The sequence below is a fragment of the Zeus faber genome, assembly GCF_960531495.2.
Source record: "Zeus faber genome assembly, chromosome: 17".
In the NCBI taxonomy this organism is placed as follows: domain Eukaryota; kingdom Metazoa; phylum Chordata; class Actinopteri; order Zeiformes; family Zeidae; genus Zeus; species Zeus faber.
The window spans coordinates 4,559,154-4,580,902 of NC_137204.1; the positions used below are offsets into that span (position 1 = coordinate 4,559,154).

The following is a 21,749-nucleotide window of genomic DNA, read 5'->3' on the forward strand; positions in this document are numbered from 1 at the left end:
GAGTCACTCATATGGTGTCATTACTGGTTGTAGTGGCAAGACTTTGTACAGTGAAGCAATGCAGGGTACATATAGGGAGTGTTATTAAACAGATGAACCAAGAAATGATTATTTGAAAAAAAAAAAACACGGCTAAAGAGACAATGCAAAAATATATTTGTAAAAGTTCAGATGTTGCTGATAGAACTAGACATGTAACAAATTTAAATTCAACTGATATTATAGTCAATGGGTAAGAAAATTCAAGTTTTCAATTCCTTCCTTGTTTGTACAGTGGTACCTCGACTTATGACTGCATCTACTTAGGACTAATCCAAGATACGGGTAGCGATAGTCGTGAACATTTGTATCAACTTGCCACCGACTGCTCCAAGATACGACCGTGGAAATTTGCAGCTGGTGCGTCGGCGACCAGTCAGCAGTCAGTCAGCGGCCGACCTACATCGTGTGTGCACATAGTTCGTGGCTTATCAATATTTTTTTCTTATTTACTGTGTTTGTGCTGTGTATTTTGTTTATTTTCACCCTTCATGATTTCATAATTTATATGGGAAAAAATGCTTCGACATACGGCCGTTCTTATAGAACGAATTACAGTCGTAAGTCGAGGTACCACTGTCTCAACAAAATAAGCTTTGCTTAAAATGTAACATCTGTCATTCAAATGATAATTTTAGAATACATAAAGCTGTAGTAATTAGTGACCCTTATGAAACAAAACCTATTGTAGCCGATGGTAGCTGCTTCTTTCGGGTATTAACATTTGCAATCAGTGAAAATGAATAGAATCACAGAAAAATCCGACTTATGGTGGTTGTGGGGGCGGTTCGGGCAAGTTAGTTGTCTGTCATCCCGGGGCCTGGCTCCGGGCTTGCGGTCCGTGGCGGGCCCCCGTGGCCCAGATTCTGCGCCTACGGCTGCGTCTAATGCCTGCACAAGGGGTGGGTTGTATGTGTGCTCCTCCGGGGTGAAGGGGTCTCCTTGTGCTCCCTGGGCTCCGCAGGCTTCCAGCTTCGCTGGGGGCCCGGGGCTCTTCTCTGGCTGTGGGACGCGGTGCTCAAGGCTTTCCTGCAGCCGTGGAGTGTCTAGGCAGCCGCATAGCTTGGGGGAGTGGGGGCTTTGGGGCCCTTTCCGCTGCTTGGAGGTGCCATGACATAATACCGCCCTTATACACTAGACCCAATTGGGATAAGTCCTGTACACTGAGGTGTCTTGGAATGTGTGGCATCCCAAGACAAGTCTGGGCTGATTCTGTTCTTTTGTAATAAAGCTATTATTTTACTCAAGTCAGCATCAGCGGTCACTCCTTCTTCATCAACACATCAAATTCATCAAGGAACTACAACACTCACCGACAGACAAATTACACACAAACACACACACACACACACACGCACACACCACCAACACCTGCTTTGAATGCACCACAGCACCCTCCTGGTTGCATTCCTCTCCTTTCCTCCCTCATTTGCTGCCATAACTATGACAGGAAGGTGCCCAATTGCTGTTCCAGTTTTCCTGGACCTGATTAACTCAAAAAATGTTGTCATACGAAGTTTTAGTTTTCCGTGTACGTGTTGTTTTGTTCCACGTTTAATTGTCTCACCTATGGTGAATCTCCTCCCTCCTGGAGTAGTGATTAGTTGTTTATAACCCTAACCCAAAACATGGTAAAATAGTTCTCCAAAGAGGGGGATTAGTGGCGGCTCTGTATAACAAAAAACTGTGCTCTTGTCATCCTACAGGTAATCCACAGAAGAGAGTTCCTGATGATTTAAGAGTTAATAAAGAGTTGCATTGCAGGTTGAGAAGTTGAACTCCACTTCCAGACTAACTCCATCCTAGATGCAATAGCATACAAATACTCTGTATACTCTGAATGCCTAGCATGCTGACAGCACAGGTTTAAAAAAACGAACAAACAAAAAAACAGCATAAATTAATTGTATTTATTAAGCTTGTTATAGAACAATTTAGACAAAAGATAAGTACTGGTCAAGAATATGCATATGCAGTATGCCATCGACAACTCTTTAAACATCTAGTCATAATTTGCAGAAAAGAACAATATCTCAAAAAAGGGAAAATAATCACTTCAATGTCTGGTAAATGCATAACAGAAACATATCTTCACAAAACCACACATAATTGTAATGCAAATTGTATTAAAAAAAAATTGACCTTCTGATTAACTATGGATTTGTTTCACTTGTCACTGCAAAAGAATTTCAGGTAGTTCCTGAAGAAAGCACTTTAAAAAATTTGACTTTAGATGCTATTCTACCAGAAATAAAATACTTAAACTCAGTGGAATAGTTCAAGTTCAAGTTCAAGAGATTATTTGTCACATACATAAACATACGGTCATACATATATGCAGTGAAATGTCATGACACCCGGTGATTACGCACAATAAGCTCTATAAGCTCTAAAAATACAAAAAAAATAAAATAAATGTGCGTAATCGACACAAGGTGCTCGCGCAGGCAGCCGCAAGGGGAGGCGCCACAATCGCGATTCTGCGTTCTATAATTATACAATAGCATTAATTGACTGTGTTGTATTAAATATACATTTAAATTCTACCGTAAACAGAATAGCACCTAATTGTGAAGAAGATTCCATTCATGAAAATACTAACCTTACCAAAAGTGGTTAAAATGGTGTTCATAGACCAGTCACATGTTTACCTTAAAACATTACCAATGTAACAGTTGTACTTCCAAGATCTGATGATCATGACCTTATGATTTGTGTCTAACTGAAGAGGAAGTTAACTTACAAAGGTCATTATGACTATCAATAAGTTCATACAGGTCAAATAAAAAGGCTGTTGACATATCTGAAAAGACATAACAAATGGTATAAGGATGTAGAGTTTAACAATGAATGGAGTAACCATCTGAGGCGAAATAAGGGGCATGGTTAAGTCCAGTTGCAGACAGCAGCATGGTTTCCTGCTCCGCTACTGCACAAAACTTGTTACAAGGGGAAAAAGCATAGGGTACAGGCTGTGGGTTTGTTCCCACCTGTTGCACTCCCTGATTTTGGGAGTGGATTGGCCAGGGTTTAAAGCATTGATGAGAGAGACTGGGGGAGTGCGCTCACGGTTGGTAGGGAGATGTGAGTATTGTGTGGTGCGTGGTGACGTGGAGGGATTGTCGGCTGGCGGTGGAAACCCAAGTGGGATTTTCCCTGGTCCCCTTGACGTTCCCTATTGACGATTTTCCACTGGAGCAGTCGCGAGACGACACCCGATGCAGATCCTTTGTAGTACGTTACTTTGTAGTAACTTTGTACTTAAAATCAATGGCATATTGATGCATCCAGACTCGACGCTCACTCAACTGTATTTTTCGGTGATTAGGGACAGGTTATATCGAGTGAGCCGTGACACTCAGACAGGAGAAGAAATAACTCAGTTGTTGGTGCTGAAGAGCCACCGGGAAATGCTCTTTAAGGCGGCTCACCATAACCCGATGGCCGGTCACTCCTACCTGTGGGCAGAAACCCCCACATCATCTTATCAAAATTAAAGAAGATCAGAAAAACACAGAGCATAACAATGAATCTTTGTTCATTGATAGGACTGAAACTGCAGAACTAAGTTCAGGAGACATAAACATTGACAAATCTTTAACTGACAAACAACAATATGGTATGTTTATGGACATATGTTTACAGCTAGTTGATATTGTAGAGGGATTGTTGGATCAGCACTTTGATGACATTTTGTATGCAGCACCTGCAGAAGGGAACAACCCTGTCAGATTATCGGGAGATGAAATCACTGAAGCAAAATGTTTCCCAGCCCCCCCCCCCAAAAAAAGGAGTTCACAGTGTAATACAATTTAAACAAAAATAAAAATATATGAATAAGATACAAAAATAAAGTAACAAAAGAAATAAAACGAATTGGGGGCTTTTCTTTTATTAATTATCTGTAGTGGGGAAATAAGATTATTACAATTTTTAATAATTTGACTTCTAAAAGAAAGGGAAGCAAGTGGGGAGTGGACGAACACAATCTTAGTAGGAGCTTGTTCTTTAAATAGTGACGTCAAACCAATGCGACGACAACATATCCCGCTGATTAGCATTTTGTTCCTGTGGCTCAAGTCACATCTGTATGGACGTGCAATGGATTGACTACGGTGATAAAAAAAAAATCAACATACAATTGTTATACACCATATATATATATTAAAAAAAACCCACACACATATACACACGACTGCATCAGAGTGTATAGTAAAGTTGAAACATTGACTTATATTGCGTTACACCGCTTCCGGTTCCTCGCTGCCCTTTCCGAAAGCGTCTATTCCTGCGCGGCGCTCCGTTGTTGACGTTGGGGAGCCGCAACGACGTTTTAGGGACGGATGGAACAGGTAGGGCCTGAGCGAATCCCACTTATATAGAACCCTCCAGTCAAGCAAAAAGAAAAATAAGAGATAACGTCAAATATACATGTGTGACGTGGAACAAAAACAAGGTCGCCGATAAGAACTTTTCGTCATTCGTGTACAACGTTTTATTTGTGTTTCTCACGTTAATGGTTGAAGTGTGGATCATTCGGGGATTCGTGATTTGAGGGATGCCGAGAACGTCACGTAGGCTAAAAGTGGCGTCGTAACGAAGTCAACGTAGGCGTCGCTGAATTTGAAACGTAAGGGTTATTATTTTTTGGATTTTCATATTCCTTTTCCAGCCAAATAATTGGCCCTTACTGCGTTGACCGTACTTGTTAATGATCGGTTTTATTATCGTCTATTATCGAACTCAAATGCTGCATTAAGGCCTTGTGCGTATTCAGTAGGTTCCGCCTATTTCGTGATTGACAACATAAATAAAAATACCCTGCAAGCTTGATCTGCTGAAAGCCTAAAATGTCCTTGTTTCGAGAAAAATCGACATCCACTGATAATAAAACAATTAACTTTGTAACAAAAAAAACCCACAAATGTGAATTTTTTTTAATCTATTTGATTGTGTGTATATATATTATAGTTATACATTTGATATGCATAGTGATATTTCCTCTAAAAATGCAAATATTCGCTCATGTCGATGGTGATGGTGAAGCTCTGTTGCCATAGTTTCAATGATGTCAGCGAGATAATTCAGAGGCACACCCACTTCCAACTCCTTTGCTATATTTTCCACCCCATGACTCTTGTCACGGCTGGTGAGTCACCGCCGGAGCTGTATAGCTGCACTACCCTTTGTTTACCTATCATGAGATGCCAAATTATCTTTAAACCGTGGCATGATAAACGTTACTTCTATAAAAGTCCTTTAATAGGAGTGTGATTTCAGTTTGATTCAATGGATACTGTAGTAAACAAACCAATGTTCACATGAAATTCTGTTGAGAATTAATATAGTGATTGAACTATTATTATATCTGAGCTATGGTATTATAATTGACTTAAAGGTTTGTGTAATATTGACCAGAGGTCTATGCCAGAGGTGTGATTGATTTTGTCACATTTATTTGTGCATAACCATTCAGTGTTGCGGTACTGCAATGGCTTTAAAACATTATGAAAATTATGTTTACAGGAAATGCTTCTTTGTGCATTGCATTGTACTCCAATACAATGCTTTGAAAGTAACCTGGGTGAATAGTGATCTTATTTTGCTGTGTTTTTTTTTTTTCCTCTCGCATAACATAATGTTAATGGATGCATCCACTTTATTTCACAGGTTCTGACCAGAGGCCAGTCAGTTCACAGCTGTACATGAGCTGCTTTTCAATGTTGAAGGACTCCTTTGGTGTAATTTATTTTCCATAACTCATCCATCAACTTCTTAATTCCTCTGATGAGAATCTTGGGGAAAGGATCCAACAAAGAAGACGGGAGATATGTTGAGAAAGAGCGGGAAGTGGTTACGCCACTGTTTGCTCTAGAATGAAATAAAGGGAGAACAAGTCACTTGTTAAGCCCCAGAGTCTTCATTGTATGGGGACAAGAGTACAATTGACCTAGCCTTTGCATTCTCAAACCCTCTCTCCTGCATCTTCTGGGCAGCTTTGGTTCAATTATTGCTTCAATCTTCCATTGTAATCTTGGGACTTGGAGCTGTATTGAAACCACGATTACCTGGTGTCACTCAACAGGTGATACCTGTCGCAGCACAGCCATATTGTGTTCAATGACAGGCAGGATGGAAGTGCTTGTGTATTGTGGGCTGATACTAGGACTCATCTGTCCATGCCATAGCCTGGATAATGGCAACTCACTCAACAGATTCAAAAGGTAAGGGATGTATGGCATTAAAGTGGTACTGTACACATGTGTGGTAATAATGTCATATTTCACTGTCATAATAATTAATAAGTAATAATTTAAGGCATTTCACTGCATATATGTATAAAGGTATGTATTAGTTTAGTAGCTAGTATATATGTGACGAATAAACCTCTTGAATCTTGAATTTTTAGAGAGTTTTCACACCAATATAATCTGCTGGTTCACACCACTTAATTTATTGCATTTTATCTTCTTAATTTCAGTCCGGTTTGTTTTACACTGCCATTCACCATTTGAGCCGCATCGATTTGAGACGTTTTTCAAATGACCTATGTCACGTATTCCTTGACAATGTGTGGCAGCCATGTTTAAAGAAAACAATTTACGGGTACACTGGGCATCTGTTAATTAGTCAGAATTTTCCCCCAACACATTTTATTGTTGACTTAGCTTCTAAAAATTTTTACCCGTCATCGTTCCCCACTTCGTTCAAATCCCCAGCATCTTCTTATTTTTGATTTTCTCTTGCTGTTCATGTATGTAGTCGTCACATCTATCTATCTATCTATCTATCTATCTATCTATCTATCTATCTATCTATCTATCTATCTATCTATCTATCTATCTATCTATCTATCTATCTATCTATCTATCTATCTATATCTGATTCACGTAACACAGAATTCACCTCCATTTCCTGCAGTCTATGGATTAACATTTACATTTACATTTAGTCATTTGGCAGACGCTTTTATCCAAAGCGACTTACAAGGGAGAATAACATTCAAGCTACATTGCGACAGACTATTGTTTAGCGCAGACTATTGTAGAACTTTGTTCATACCTACAGTACATAGAACTGTACCAGGTTTCACTTAGAAATGGGCCAAAACCTCTGCCCAAGTGTGGGTGCATGTTCAACCTGTCAAAAAGGCGTGAACTTTAAGGGATACTTGGCTTTTTCTCTCTTGCCGAATTTCAGACGCAAAAGCCAATACCGATTTCATATGCTGAATGGCTCAGTTCAATGCAAGGTTGCAGAGGGAATCAACTAGCCTAGCTCATTTGAAATTTGGGAAATATATACTTACTGTCATAAGCCTTGTGCAACCTGTAGGCTTGCCAGTTCAGTCAGCAGAGTTTTTGTTGTCGCCAATGTTCTGACACAAAGCATTGCATCTCAAAAAAATGTGGCATCTGTAAATCAGAAGCAGTTGGCTGTGCTGCTTTCACAATTTGATGCATCTGTATGTTAGTGTAGGAAGAAAATAATCTGCACTTCGGAATTTTTCTAATTTTAAAAGGTCTCAGGAAAGCATGTGGTCTGATCCCAGCGACTGCACAGCCAGGCGGACAAAGCAGACGGTTGTCCCAATGAATTCTCATAACTTTTCTCTCGATATCCTCATGCCCGGTGTGGTCCCGACAGGGGTAAGTCATTTGGCAGCTTGCTGATACACGCAGATAGCTAACCTAGTAAAATTTTGGCATTGATTTACGCTGTACAAATATTTATCTGAATTTTGAACCAAAAATTTCACTCATTGAATAAAACATTCAATACGAGTGAACCACATTTCGTACATTTTAAACTCCTAATTGGTTCTGTTGTTTCAGTCGGATTCCTACCTGTGCATGGCTGTACCTGTGCCAACAGTACAAGATTTTTATATTGGTGAGTATCCTCTCTTTTAATGGTGCAACACACCAAATATAGCAGCAATGCCTTATTAAAGGCATGCTCCAGTTTTTGGGGAAAATTTATTATAATATTTATTTTTTATATTACCAGATTGAGAGGAGAAGATAAATACCAATTTCATCCTTGTGTGTCTAGAACCAAGATATTGACGGGCTGCAAGCTAACTATGTTAACTCAATGCAAGGTTATACAGGGAATCAACTAGTCTAGCTCCTGTGAAATTAGGGAAATACTCTTTCCAGCAAAGAAGCTGAGTCACGGCTTGATGACAAGTAAAAATAAAAACATGAAAACGAGATTAATATAAATGGAGCTTCCTTCTGAACTATTTTTGATATGAATATGAATCCGCTGGGCGCAGTGATTATCAGCTGTGCAACACCTGTGAAATTCAACGTGTTGGTATGGTGAGGTTGTCAGTTCAGTCTGCTCAGGTTTCTTGACAGTAACGCATTTTAGTTTATACCTGGCAATCCCCACCTCACTTGAAGATGAGTTATTTTCACTGAACCAAGCAGATAGATCAATAGCTATGCATCAAAAATGGTTCTGAATGTAGCTGCATTTAAAACAACAAAGATCTTGCTTGTATATTTTTATTTTACTCGACATAAAGATGTAAAATGTCTTATTGCAAGAGATGGCCTCACTTCCTGTTTGGCATTTTACAACCAATTAAAAGACGTGGTAATATAGTCAAAAGGGGCTGCCTGGACAAAGGATGTGTTCAGCACTGAAAATTCTATTGTTCATGTTCCGGTGAGCTCTGGTCCCTTTCTATCACTGGCTAAGAACATAAAAGTAATAGCATGTTATCTTATTTAGGAAACAAATGTATGATCAACATATGATCAAATGTTTTGCAAAACATCCATATCACCTATTAAAATGCAAACAAGTGTTTTCTTTCTGTTTTTTGAGAAGTTGTAGTCAACTAAGTATTGTGACATTATAAATGTACTTAATGCTTCTTCTTAGTGGACTTTGTGCCTCATGCCAGCATGGACACAGCACACCACATGCTCCTGTATGGCTGCCAGTCGCCTGTTTCGACCAGTGGATATTGGTAAGTCTATTGATCAAAACTTTGTTTTCGTATTACGTGCATCAGTTAAGGAAAATCATGATTATACCTACATGAAATCACATTTGGGCCTACGATATGACAGCCCAATTTGAATCCAATTTTTAAATACACTTGAAAAGAACATGTACAGTATGTCATGGAAGTCTTGAGTTTCCAAATATTTCTACAACTGTTATTTTTCTGTGATGGAATGATTGGAGCACATACTTCTTTGTCGCAAAAAACATTCATGAATTTTGGTTATTTTATGAATTTATTATGGGTCTTCTGAAAATGTGACCAAATCTGCTGGGTCAAAAATATAAATACAGCAATGCTAAATTATTTTTTTACATGTCCCTTGGCCATTTTCACCTCGATTAGGTGCTTTTGGTAGCCATCCACAAGCTTCTGGCAAGCTTCTGGTTGAATCTAGGACCACTCCTCCTGACAGAATTAATGCAGTTCAACCAAATTCTTTGGCTGTCTGACACAGACTGTTTCTTCAGCACAGTCTACATGTTCTCGATGGGGTTTAAGTCAGGACTTTGGGAAGGCCATTCAAAAAACCTTAATTCAGGCCTGATTTAGCCATTCCTTTACCACTTTTGTTGTGTGTTTGGGTTCATTTTCCTGTTGGAACACCCAACTGCATCCAAGACCCAACCTTCTAGCTGATGGTTTTAGGTTTTCCTGGGGAATTTGGAGGTAATCCTCCTTCTTCATTATTACTTTTACTTTCTGTAAAGCACCAGTTCCACTGACAGCAAAACAGGCCCAGGGAACAATACTACCACCACCACCATGCTTGACCAAAGGTATGGTGTTCTTGGGGTTAAAGGAATTTTGGTTATTTTATGAATTTATTATGGGTCTTCTGAAAATGTGACCAAATATGCTGGGTCAAAAATATAAATACAGCAATGCTATATTATTTTTTTTACATGTCCCTTGGCCATTTTCACCTCGATTAGGCGCTTTTGGTAGCCACCACAAGCTTCTGGCAAGCTTCTGGTTGAATCTAGGACCACTCCTCCTGACAGAATTAATGCAGTTCAACCAAATTCTTTGGCTGTCTGACACAGACTTGTTTCTTCAGCACAGTCTACATGTTCTCGATGGGGTTTAAGTCAGGACTTTGGGAAGGCCATTCAAAAAACCTTAATTCAGGCCTGATTTAGCCATTCCTTTACCACTTTTGTTGTGTGTTTGGGTTCATTTTCCTGTTGGAACACCCAACTGCATCCAAGACCCAACCTTCTAGCTGATGGTTTTAGGTTTTCCTGGGGAATTTGGAGGTAATCCTCCTTCTTCATTATTACTTTTACTTTCTGTAAAGCACCAGTTCCACTGACAGCAAAACAGGCCCAGGGAACAATACTACCACCACCACCATGCTTGACCAAAGGTATGGTGTTCTTGGGGTTAAAGGAATTTTGGTTATTTTATGAATTTATTATGGGTCTTCTGAAAATGTGACCAAATATGCTGGGTCAAATATACACATACAGCAACTTGAATTATTAATTTTGGTGATGTAGAAAGTTGTCAGTCAAATTAGCTTTGTTGCATGCCCTCTTAATGTCTTGTGAGTGATTATGATTGACTACAGCTGGTGACTTCCCTTAGCCGATTTAAATAGGGCCCGTTTGATACATTCATTCGACTCAGCCACAAACGCCACAATGGGAAAGTCGAAGGAGCTCAGCACGGATCTGGAAAACCGGGTCATTGACTTGAACAAGTCAGGAAAGTCACTTGGAGCCATTTCAAAGCAGCTAGGGGTCCCAAGATCAACTGTGCAAACAATTGTTTGTAAGTATAAAGGGCATGGCATAGTTGTCACTGCCACGATCATGAAGAAAACCAAGCTATCACCTGCTGCTGAGAGAAAATCAGTCAGCATGGTCGAGAGTAAACCAAGAACCACCAAAAAGCAGCTCTACGATTAAATAGATGTTGCCTTGCAAGAAGGAAGCCCTTGCTCCAGAAGCGGCATCTTAAGGCTCGACTGAAGTTTGCTGCTGATCACATGGACAAAGAAAAGGCCATCTGGAGGAAAGTTCTGTGGTGAGATGAAACAGAAATTAAACTTTTTGGCACAATGACCAGAAATATGTTTGGAGGAGACAAGGTAAGGCCTTTTACCCCAAGAACACTATACCTACCGTCAAGCATTGTGGTGGTAGTATTATTCCCTGGGCCTGTTTTGCTGCCAGTGGAACTGCTGTTTTACAGAAAGTAATAATGAAGGAGGATTACCTTAAAAATATTTCAGGAAAAATTAAAATTATCAGCCAGAAGTTTGGGTCTTGGATGCAGTTGGGTGTTCCAACAGGATAATGACCCTTAACACACATCAAAAGTGTTAAAGGAATGGCTAAATCAGGCTAGAATTAAGGTTTTTTGAATGGCCTTCCCAAAGTCCTGACTTAAACCCCATCGAGAACATGTGGACTGTGCTGAAGAAACAAGTCTGTGTCAGCAAGCCAAAGAATTTTGTTAAACTGCACCAATTCTGTCAGGTGGCGTGGTCAAAGATTCAGCCAGTAGCCTGCCAGAAGCTTGTGGATGGCTACCAAAACCGCCTAATTGAGGTGAAAATGGCCAAGGGATGTGTAACCAAATTAAGGCATTGCTGTATGTATATTTTTAACCGAGCAGATTTGGTCACATTTTCAGATCCCATAATAAATTCATAAAAGAACCAAGATTCAGGAATGATTGTGCTTTTTTTCACTAAGGTTGTAGAGATTATTGGAAACACAAGACTGCCATGACGTATTTTTTTTTAAAAGTGTAACTTTTGACCATAACTGTCGGCGGGTGGGTGGGGGGGGATAATACTGGAGAAGGCCTTGAATATTTGTCACAGTCTTGCGATACACGTCCATGAAACAAGCTGTATTTCAGCTAAGATAATGTTTACTGCAGGTGCGTCTGACAAAATGCTTGACAGCACCTAGCATTCAGGTTGTAACCTAGAATGCAGAAATGTACTCTCAAAGAAAGAACCAGATGAAGTTGAATGTCTTCTGCCCTGTCACGAAACCAATCCACAAATTTCCCCTGCCTGAGGTCCAGCTGCTGCCGCTGGAACAATCCAATCCAACACTACGAGAATAAATTAGAGCAAAAGGAGATGAGGATTTTTTTTTAGTTTACTTAACTGCTTTTCTGCCTGTGGGACTCATCAGTGTCCTTTTTTCCCCTTTGAGCTCTTTTTTTCTGTTCTATTGTCTATCTTCTAAATTGTTGTCAAAATTCAGCTTTAAGGTTCGAAATGGTCATGTCCAAAATATTCATTCTTTATTAAATTAAAACTGTTCAGCGAGGTTGCATATGATCGGGCAGACCTCAGTGTTAGGTCAACTTTTGATTTACAAATCGAGCATAGAGTAGCCGCTTTGCCTATTTTAAAGCATGTGTTCACCTTTTTTTAATCCAGGCCTTAAGATGTTTCCCCTCATAACTGTTCATAGCACAACCTTCAATGTATTTTATGTTATACATGATTAAAATGGTTGCAACCATGCATCTCATCGGGGTTTTCAGGGTTTTATTGAATATGTCACTTTTGCACTTTTGCACATCAGCTCTTTTGATTATATCCTGGCTAACATAAGTAGCCTCACCCAAGGACCCCCAGGAGGTTGCACTGTTTCATTTTTACACCCTAGGAGTGAAGGCATCCTACTCTAGCAAATGTTGGATTGTACTGCAAAAAAGTGATTGCAAAACGTAGTTTTAAATAAAATATATATTACTGTTATTGTGAACAAGTTAAAGAAGTGTAATGACTAACACATATTGATTTATTTTAAAATGTAATGTTAAAGGTTACCCCATTGGTCTGTTTTAAAGCACAGTGTTTTTCAATAGGGTCTCAATAGTAAACCATTAAGAAAAGTTGTGCTTTCAACAGGTGAGTGATGGGAATCAACATTTTAAATGGCCTGGGTTGAAAAGTAGCCAACCTATCCTTTAAACCTCTCTGAGCTTTCTGTGGCTTTTCAAGTAGATAAATTAACTGTACAGTCTGCCTTTCCAGGGATTGTGGAAGTGTTCAAGGTACCTGCGAGGAGGAGGCATCCATCATGTATGCCTGGGCTCGCAACGCCCCACCCACTAAATTACCAAAAGGTAGGTGTCTTGACACTTGAAGGTTTCTGCTGTTTCTAATTTGTCTTCATTTTTATATTACATTACGTCATTTAGAAGAAGAAGAAACAGTCTTTTTTCGTCACGCAACACACCACACTACAACACATGCTTGGGCACACATACACACATGCACATGCTTTGATGGTGGCCGGTGAAACGGATCCTCTGCATTTGACCCATCCTGGCTTGTCCTTCCTCTGGGGGCACAGCCAGGAGCAGTATGGACGCGCCCGGGTACCTGGTTAAGAGTGTCCATCGCTGGTCAGACAATGATGGGTGCATGTTTTTGGTGGGGGTCCTTACTGACGTGAGGTGGAGGAAACCCCATGTGAGCACGGGGAGAACATGCAAACTCCACACAGAAAGGCTCCTATTTGGGAGATAACCCGCCAGAGCACGGTGCCAACAGCGCCCCAGGCGGGACCTTCTTGCTGTGAGGCAGCAGTGCAATGTACTGCGCCACCGTGCCACAAACTTAGCAAACAAACTTTAGCAGAAACTTTTTTCCAAAGCGACTTTCAATAAATTCATTTTCTCCAGTATCAACCCATTTTTAACAGGATAGTAAGTTAGAAAGTAATAGGGAATGGGATCCTCATGAAGTAGAGGAAGAAGGGTCCAGGTGTAGCCTGAAGTCTTCAGTCTGGGCCTTCAGTCTGCAACTAAAAATAGGAAAGCGATTTAGTGAGAGGGGGAGCTCATTCTACCATTTTGGTGCCTGGGATGAGAGGAGTTGCAACTGGAATGAACAACTTCTGAGTCAAAGTAGCGACCGGGGTGCGAGGTGGCCTGCAAGAGTGGAGGAGTGGAGCAAACAAGTCGGTGTCTGGAACCTGACCAGTGATTGTAGATATGGAGGAGCAGTTAGATGGACAGCCTTGTAAGCGGGTTCTAGTGTCTTAAATTTGATGTGAGCAGAGATGGGAAGCCAGTGAAGTGAACGAAGGAGGGGAGTAACATGAACAAGGGAGTAACAACTTTGGTTGTTTGAACACTAGACAGGCTGCTGCATTCTGGATGCGCTGTAAAGGTCTGATAGAACAGGCGGGTAGCCAAGCCAGAAGGGAAAGGAGAGATAGTTAAGTGTTTTCTGCATAGTAGTATAGTAGGAGAAGTCATGGGAGGAGATCATACCACCAAGGGATTTGGTGTGCAAGGAGAACAGCAAAGGCCACAGGGCTGAGCCCTGTGGGACTCCAGTATTTGGAGTGCAAGGTTTGGACAGGGATCCTCTGCATGAGACCTGGTATGATCGATTAGCCAGGTATGATGTAACCTAGGAGATTGCAGATCCCTTAATTCCAAGCTCAGGGAGGGTGGAGAGAAGGATTAGGTGGTTTACTGTGTTCGGCGGCAGCAGGCAAGCCTAGGAGAATAAGGACAGATGAGAGGGATGAAGTTTTGGCAGTGTGGAGAGCCTCCACGACCGCAAGGAGAGCGGTCTCGTGGAGTGGTAAGTCTTGAAGCCAGATCGTAGTGGGTGAGAGAGGTAGGGAGAGAGGAGATTGCTCAGACAAGAGTTTGGCTAGGAGAGAAGTGCGACAGGTCTGTAGTTCTGGACAGCAGCTGGGTCAAGGGGTGGTTTGTTGAGGAGAGGCTTGACTCTTGCAGACTTAAGGGTAGTATAAACAGCCTGAGTACAGGGAAGAGTTGATGACTGTTGTGAGGAAGGGCAGGATATTTCCGGGGGAATGGACGGAGAAGAGTGGAGGCAATATTTATATAATTGTATTTGAATGTGATCTCTTTTTTTGTATATTCTTTCTCCCAAATGTCTCATGCAGTCACAATTTAGTAAAACTGCCTTTCCATGAATTAAAGTACACAGCGTACACAGCGTACACAGCGTTTCACCAAAATATAGGCCTAATGTTGTGACCTGGTGTCAGTTCAATCACTCAAATTTCTTTCAATAACTGTTCAAATAATTGAGTCTTGCAGCTCTTCAAATTTCACCAAAATTGCTGTTCATCTTTGACCTGGACAAGTTGTTACATTTTGTCTTAAAATTTGAAAATGTCAAATTAATATTGAGTGAAAATCAAGCTTTGATAGATGAGTGAACAAAAAATTGTCTTAGCGATCGTATCTTTCCCTCAGCAAGTGCCAGGCCAGTCTGCCTGATATGTTCAGAGAACATGGCACTTATAAAAAAAAAAAAAAAGTAGTGTAACATTGCCACACCTTTATTGATTTAGATTATACAGACACTTTTGTTCAGAATTACTAATTACTTTTTGTCTGACTTTACTATGTGTTTGGAAGGCGGAATAAAGTTTACACCAATGACTGGTTTCTCAGTTGACTGATGTATTCGTTATTGCTGTAATTGGCCATTAGATCTGCGATTTAAAATATACTTCCTTTGTGTTGATTCTAAATTAAATTTGTGATCTTAGTCATAATTTGGGTTCAACATCGATCATTACGTCCTCAGTCTCAAGGGGTTTTGAGGGGATCAGTGATGATAATTTTGTGATTAATTCATTCTTTTTTTAAATTGATACACAGCCCTAAAAATGTTACAAAACACAATCACTGGTACTATTTGCAAGTATTTAAATGAGGTATTATACATATATTGGTATAATATTGGTATTACAATAATACAGGTCATTGGTATTCACAAACACCGGTGCTAATACCCACACACAGAGTTAAATTATTACCGTTTGCAGAGAGCTGGTGGTAACATGGATTATTTACTTTTCCACATGAATAATTGCGATCAGATGCAAAACAAGGGAAAATTGCACTCAGCAGCAAAACTTTGTGACCGTGTTTGCACTGTCATAGCGCAATATCTTTTTTGAATTGGACGCTAAGACTGTGCAGGTAGCAGGCGCAATTCATAGTGCTATGAGTGGTCACAATCCATTGTTTGTGAAGTGTTGGATGTCGGGGGGGGGTGTGTCATCAGTTGACAAATATTTTATTTATCTTTACAGGGAAAACTAGAAAGCTGAAAAGACACCGTTTAACTCTGTAATTGTATTTTGTTTTGTCACTCTACAGATGTTGGTTTCAAAGTTGGAGGAAATTCTGGGATTTCATACTTTGTGCTGCAGATCCACTATGGCGATGTTGGTGCTTTCAGAGGTGAGTCATAACGGAAGTGTCCACAGGGTGATTATGTTCTATGTCAACTGGATTTTTAAGAGCTATCAGAATTGTTCTATTTCGCCAGGTACATTTAAATTTACCGGTACTCCTCACTTAACGACCTACCTGTTTAACGACCGTTTGGACTTACGACGAGCTCTCCGACCAGTTGGTATTGTACGCTGCGTACAATACCGTATCGTACGCAGCAGGGCGTCTCAGCGTCAAGCATCTCATCGCGCATTACCCTTTCAGAATTAGGGTCGCTAAGTGAGGAGTACCTGGCCTAGCAATTCCTTCTGTTGAGGTTTGGTACACAGACCATCAACATTAAAATATAAAGTCTTGGCAAAAGAAAGGGATCAAAGGAGAATACAATTCTTTGGCATTAGTGGAGAATCAGAGCTTCCAAACAAGGTGTCACTTGTGCAAATCAAGCAAATATTTTTCAAGCTATGACTTGTTCATGACAAGGGTGTGGCAAACCGTGTTCCTGAGATAATCACCTTCAAAGTTTTCCCCCACACTTGGTTCATTCAGCCAGCTCCTAGAATGCAAATGGTTGGAGGACTAACAGAGCCACATGGCTATTTAACATCCTGTTGAATGGGAACTTGACACCCTGCTGTATGGGGCAATCACTGCTTTGTTCTTGTGTTTTGAGGGAGTGGTGAACAGTGTCATCAACATACAACTATTTTTTTGAAAACTATGTTTTTAAAAAAGCTTTTATTTAACAGTAAGAATTTACATGTTTTATAAAAGTGGAATTATTTAGGAGTTTGAAAGTACGGACAACACAAGAAAATGTAGAGTCTATGAATGATATGAGTCTCGGAAATCTGCCAATCACCAACCTTAACGGACTTGATCACGTCATCAACTTCTTCCATGTAGTAACAACGGGCGTATTGTCGGTCTCCTCTGGCGGTTCTTGAAAATATTCCATTTCATCGTCACATTCAGGTTGAAATCCGCTGTTTTGAAATGTTTTCCAAGTCCGGGATGACATCAGATAAAACGGAGAACTGACTGTCATCACTGATCGTTGGAGCAGATCTCAATGGGCATGTTGGCGAGGGGATCAGAGACATAGGTGACAAGAAGGTGATGGGTAGATATGGTGTGAAGGAGAGGAATATGGAAGGACAGATGGTGGTGGATTTCGCCATAAGGATGGAATTGGCTGTTGTGAATATGTATTTCAAGAAGAGAGAGGAACACAGGGTGACACACAAGAGTGGAGGAAGGTGCACACAGGTGGACTACATCTTATTCAGGAGGTGCAATCTGAAAGAGATTGGTGACTGCAAAGTGGTGTTAGGGGAGTGTGTTGCGAGGCAGCATCGGATGGTGGTCTGGAGGATGACTCTGGAGGCCAAGAAGATGAAGAGAGTGAAAGAAGAGCCAAAGATATAATGGTGACGCTGATAAATGAGTCTTGCATACAATTTGGGGAGAGGTAAGGCAGGCAATAGGTGGGAATGAATGGTTACCAGATCACTGGGAAACAACTGCAGAAGTGGTGAGGGAGACGGCCAGGAAGATACTCGGTTTATCATGCGGGAAGAGGAAGGAAGACATGGACTCTCGGTGGTGAAATGAGGAAGTACAGGAGAGCAGAAGAGGTTGGCGAAGAAGAAATGGGATAGCCAGAGATGAAGAAAGTAGACAGGAGTACAAGCTGATGCGGTGCAAGTGAAGAGAGAAGTGGCAAAGGAAAAGGCACACAACGTGTTGTATTAGAGGTTGGACAGTAAGGAAGAAGAAAAGAACTTGTACCGATTGGCAAGACAAAGGGACCAAGCTGGGAAGGATGTACAGCAGTTTAGGGTAATGAAGGATAATGATGGGAATGTGCTGACTAGTGAGGAGAGTGTGTTGAAAAGGTGGAAGGAGTACTTTGAGGAGTTGATGAATTAAGAAAATGAGGGAGAGAAGAGTGGATGATGTGGAAATAATGATCAAGAAGTGTAGCAAATTAGTCTAGACTAACGAGACTGTTTAACACCATCCTGGAAAGGGAGAGGTTGCCGGAGCAGTGCAGAAGAAGTGTACTGGTACCCATCTACAAGAATAAGGGAGACGTACAGAGCTGTGGTAACTACAGGGGAATAAAGTTGATCTGCCACAGCATGAAGCTATGGGAAAGGCTAGTGGAGGCTAGGTTAAGAGGAGAGATGGGGATCAGTGAGCAGCAGTATGGTATCATGCTAGGAAAGTACTACAGATGCAATGTTTGCTTTAAGAATGCTGATGGGAAAAGTACAGGAAAGGCCAGAGGGAGTTGCACTGTGTTTTTGTGGATTTAGAGAAAGCATATGATAGGATGCCGAGAGAGGATGTGTGGTATTGCATGAGGAAGTCAGGGGTGGCAGAGAAGTGCATAAGAGTGGTACAGGATATGTATGAGGGCAGTCAGACAGTAGTAAGGTGTGCAGTAGGCATGACAAAGGCATTCAAAGTGGAGGTGGGATTGCATCAAGGATCAGCTCTGAGCCCTTTCTTGTTTGCAATGGTGATGGACAGGTTAACACAGGGGGCAATTATTTTTTCCATGGGGCCACATGAGAAACAGAAAAAATTGTGGAGGGCCGGGCCAAAAGGCTGAACTCAATTCTGCATAATATTAATTGTATTTCTTAATTGTATTTCTTTTTGACAAGCTGGTAAGGGTAGGCTATATGTTATAATTAAGCAATGAAAAAATGAGGTTCCCTTACAAAAAATGTCATTTATTCAATCAAAATTCCTAAAGCAATGGTAAACAAAATGTGAACACTTTTGTACCATTTGACTGATATTAGTAAACATTTTTAGTCACATTCCCCCAAACACATTTTGAGTTTCAAGTACTGTTGTAAAGTGGTTCACATCATATTGAACTGTCACTGAACATCACTGAACTATGATTTTGAGAAAAAGGCTTCCAAAGAAAGTGTCCCAGTTCAGTGCTAGTTGGTGCCTTGACATGCCTACATTTGTAGTCTAACCACCTCATTTGGTCTTTTTAAGTTCTTTTTTTTCTTGTTCAGTGAGAGAAATCTAGTCTCTGCTGGGCTTTACCGAGTGCATCGAAGTCGGGTTAAATGTCTGAGGTAGAGATGCGAAGCACAGCTGACAGATGATCATCAGTGATCATCTGTCAGCTGTTCATCAGTATTTGATCTATACCTGGATTTTGTAAACGTCATCATTCAAAATGTTTGTTCACACATGTAAGTAGAGCCAAAGAGAACCAACGTCTTCTGAGCATGTCTCCTCATGTTTGGAAAGTTCTCCTCCTTAAGAGAAGAGTAGAAATCCAGCAGAGATCCTGACTTAAAGTGCTCTGCCAGTACTGCATCAGACTGCAGGTCAATGAGTTCCAGCTGAACATCACTGGGTGCATTATCCACACTGCAGGTAAAGGGAGAGGAAATCATGTGCATTTCATCCTCGATTGTTCTGAGATCTTCAAATCGCCTTGAAAACTCCGCATGCAATGCTCCTAACATGGATGAGTACCTGCGGAGGTGATCAGCTGATGGTGTGACTTCTTTCAGGGTTTGCATGTGAGTGAGAGTGTTGCACTCCAGTTGGCTTGAAAGAAACTGCATCTTTCTCATGAAAGCCTTCACCAGGCTGTGCATTTCATGAACAAAAAGGCCCTTACCTTGCAGTTTGGTGTTCAGTTCATTCATCAGTGCAAAAATATCAACAGCAAATGCAAAATCTGCCATCCAGTCCTCATCTGAGAGCTCTGGGATGTCTTTGCCTTTCTTCTCACAAAACTCTTGAATCTCTGCTTTCAGGTTCCAAACTCTTTTTAGCACTTTGCCCAGGCTGAGTCATCTGACAGCTGTGTGGTAGCCAATGTCACTTGCTCAGTCTCATGCTCCTCCAAAAGTGCGACAAACTGTCTGTGATTCAATGCCCGTGCCCTGATGAAGATTACTGTTTAAGTAACATCAATAACATGGTTAATTTTAAGCACTGACTTGCACAACACATGTTGGTGGATAATACAATACAAAAATACCAATTTCTGATCTGCGTCGATTTCAGTCACTTTATCTTGCATACGTTTCAAAAGTCTGACATTTTTCCTTGTAAGATTTGGACAACCGTCCATTGTGACACCTGCTAGTCTGTCCCATTTCAATCCCAGGGTGTCCATACCATACATTTACCTCCGTAAAAAGATCGCTCCCTGTCCTCCGTAATCTTGAAGTCCGTTATCCCACGGACAAATATAAGTAGCTGGGCTGTGTCGCGGACATCACAGCTCTCGTCCAAAGCCAAGGAGAAAAAGTCAAAACTTGCCACTTCACGTTGCAGCTGAAGCTCCAGATTCCCCGCAATTTTCTGATCCTTCTCATCACGGTTCGCCTGGACAGCGGGACTTGCTCAAATGCTCCTTTTCTTTTCAGGGCATATTAGTGCTGCAGAGTCCACCAAGCACTCTTTGACAAACTCCCCCTCCGAGAATGGCTTACTGTTTTTAGCAATTTTGTGGGATTTCACAAAGCTGGTATTGGTTGCTGCATCCCTGGATCTGTGAAGCTTGGTAAAAAAGCCTTGCTGCTTAGCTAGCAAAGCTTCTGATGTCCGCGCCCTTTCAGAATCAGTCAAGTTTTTGTATTTCTCCACGTGTTTCGTCTCGTAATGCAGACTCAAAATGTAGTTCTTAAACACGGCGATCTGCTCCCCGCAAACTAAACACACGGCTTCAGTAAATAAATACTTAGCAGTCCAATTTTTGTTAAAAAGCCTGCATTTGGCATCTACCTTTCTTTTTTAGCATGAGGGGACATTTTTGAGAGCTAAAGTCGTCTTGTGACCTGCTTGTGACAACGATCCAATCATGCGCACGTCTTGATATACTGTACATATTGCGTCATTATGAACGTGAATAAAAAACAACTTCAAAATAAAAGCAATGCAGCTTTAGTCCATGCATGAGGGAAAATTAGAAAATGTTTATTTTGTAATTTCCAATTAACCTTACACGGGCCGGTCAGTCAACCAAAGGGCCGTATGTGGCCCGGGGGCCACCCAGGTCGGGGTTAACAGATGAAATCAGGGAGGGGTCTCCATGGACTATGATGTTCGCTGATGACATTGTGATCTGTAGCGAGAGTAGGGAGCACGTTGAGGAGAGCCTGGAGAAGTGGAGGCATGCATTAGAGAGAAGAGGAATGAGAGTCAGCAGGAGTAAGACAGAATACATGTGCCTGAATGGGAGGGAGGGCAACAAAAGGCTGAGAATGCAAGGAGTGGAGGTGGAGAAGGCAGATGAGTTCAAGTACTTTGGGTTGACCAGCCAAAGCAGTGGAGAGTGCGGGAGAACGGGGAAGAAGTGTCCGCAGTGATCTGTGACAGAAGGGTCCCAGCAAGAGTAAAGGGGATGGTCTAAAGGACGGTACTGAGACCAGCTGTGTTGTACGGTTTAGAGGCGGTGGCTGAACTGGAGGTT

The 21,749-nt window shown here is 41.2% G+C and overlaps 1 protein-coding gene across 8 annotated transcripts in view; it reads left to right on the forward strand.

The window, feature by feature from the left end:
* Positions 1-4,331: 4,331 nt before the first annotated feature.
* The window catches only part of pam (peptidylglycine alpha-amidating monooxygenase), a 69,049-nt gene continuing 51,631 nt past the window's right edge, over positions 4,332-21,749 (forward strand). For 6 of the 8 annotated variants that reach the window (XM_080018515.1, XM_080018518.1, XM_080018519.1 and 3 more), the window contains exons 1-7: positions 4,332-4,391; positions 5,710-6,263; positions 7,562-7,688; positions 7,875-7,932; positions 8,938-9,025; positions 13,077-13,168; positions 16,205-16,288. In XM_080018515.1, coding sequence (XP_079874641.1) covers positions 6,160-6,263; positions 7,562-7,688; positions 7,875-7,932; positions 8,938-9,025; positions 13,077-13,168; positions 16,205-16,288 — 553 coding nt within the window. In that variant the 5' untranslated portion in view covers positions 4,332-4,391; positions 5,710-6,159. Of the gene's footprint in view, positions 4,392-4,634; positions 4,670-5,709; positions 6,264-7,561; positions 7,689-7,874; positions 7,933-8,937; positions 9,026-13,076; positions 13,169-16,204; positions 16,289-21,749 lie in introns of those variants that run through there. The other 2 variants (XM_080018517.1, XM_080018516.1) reach the window with 2 other exon arrangements.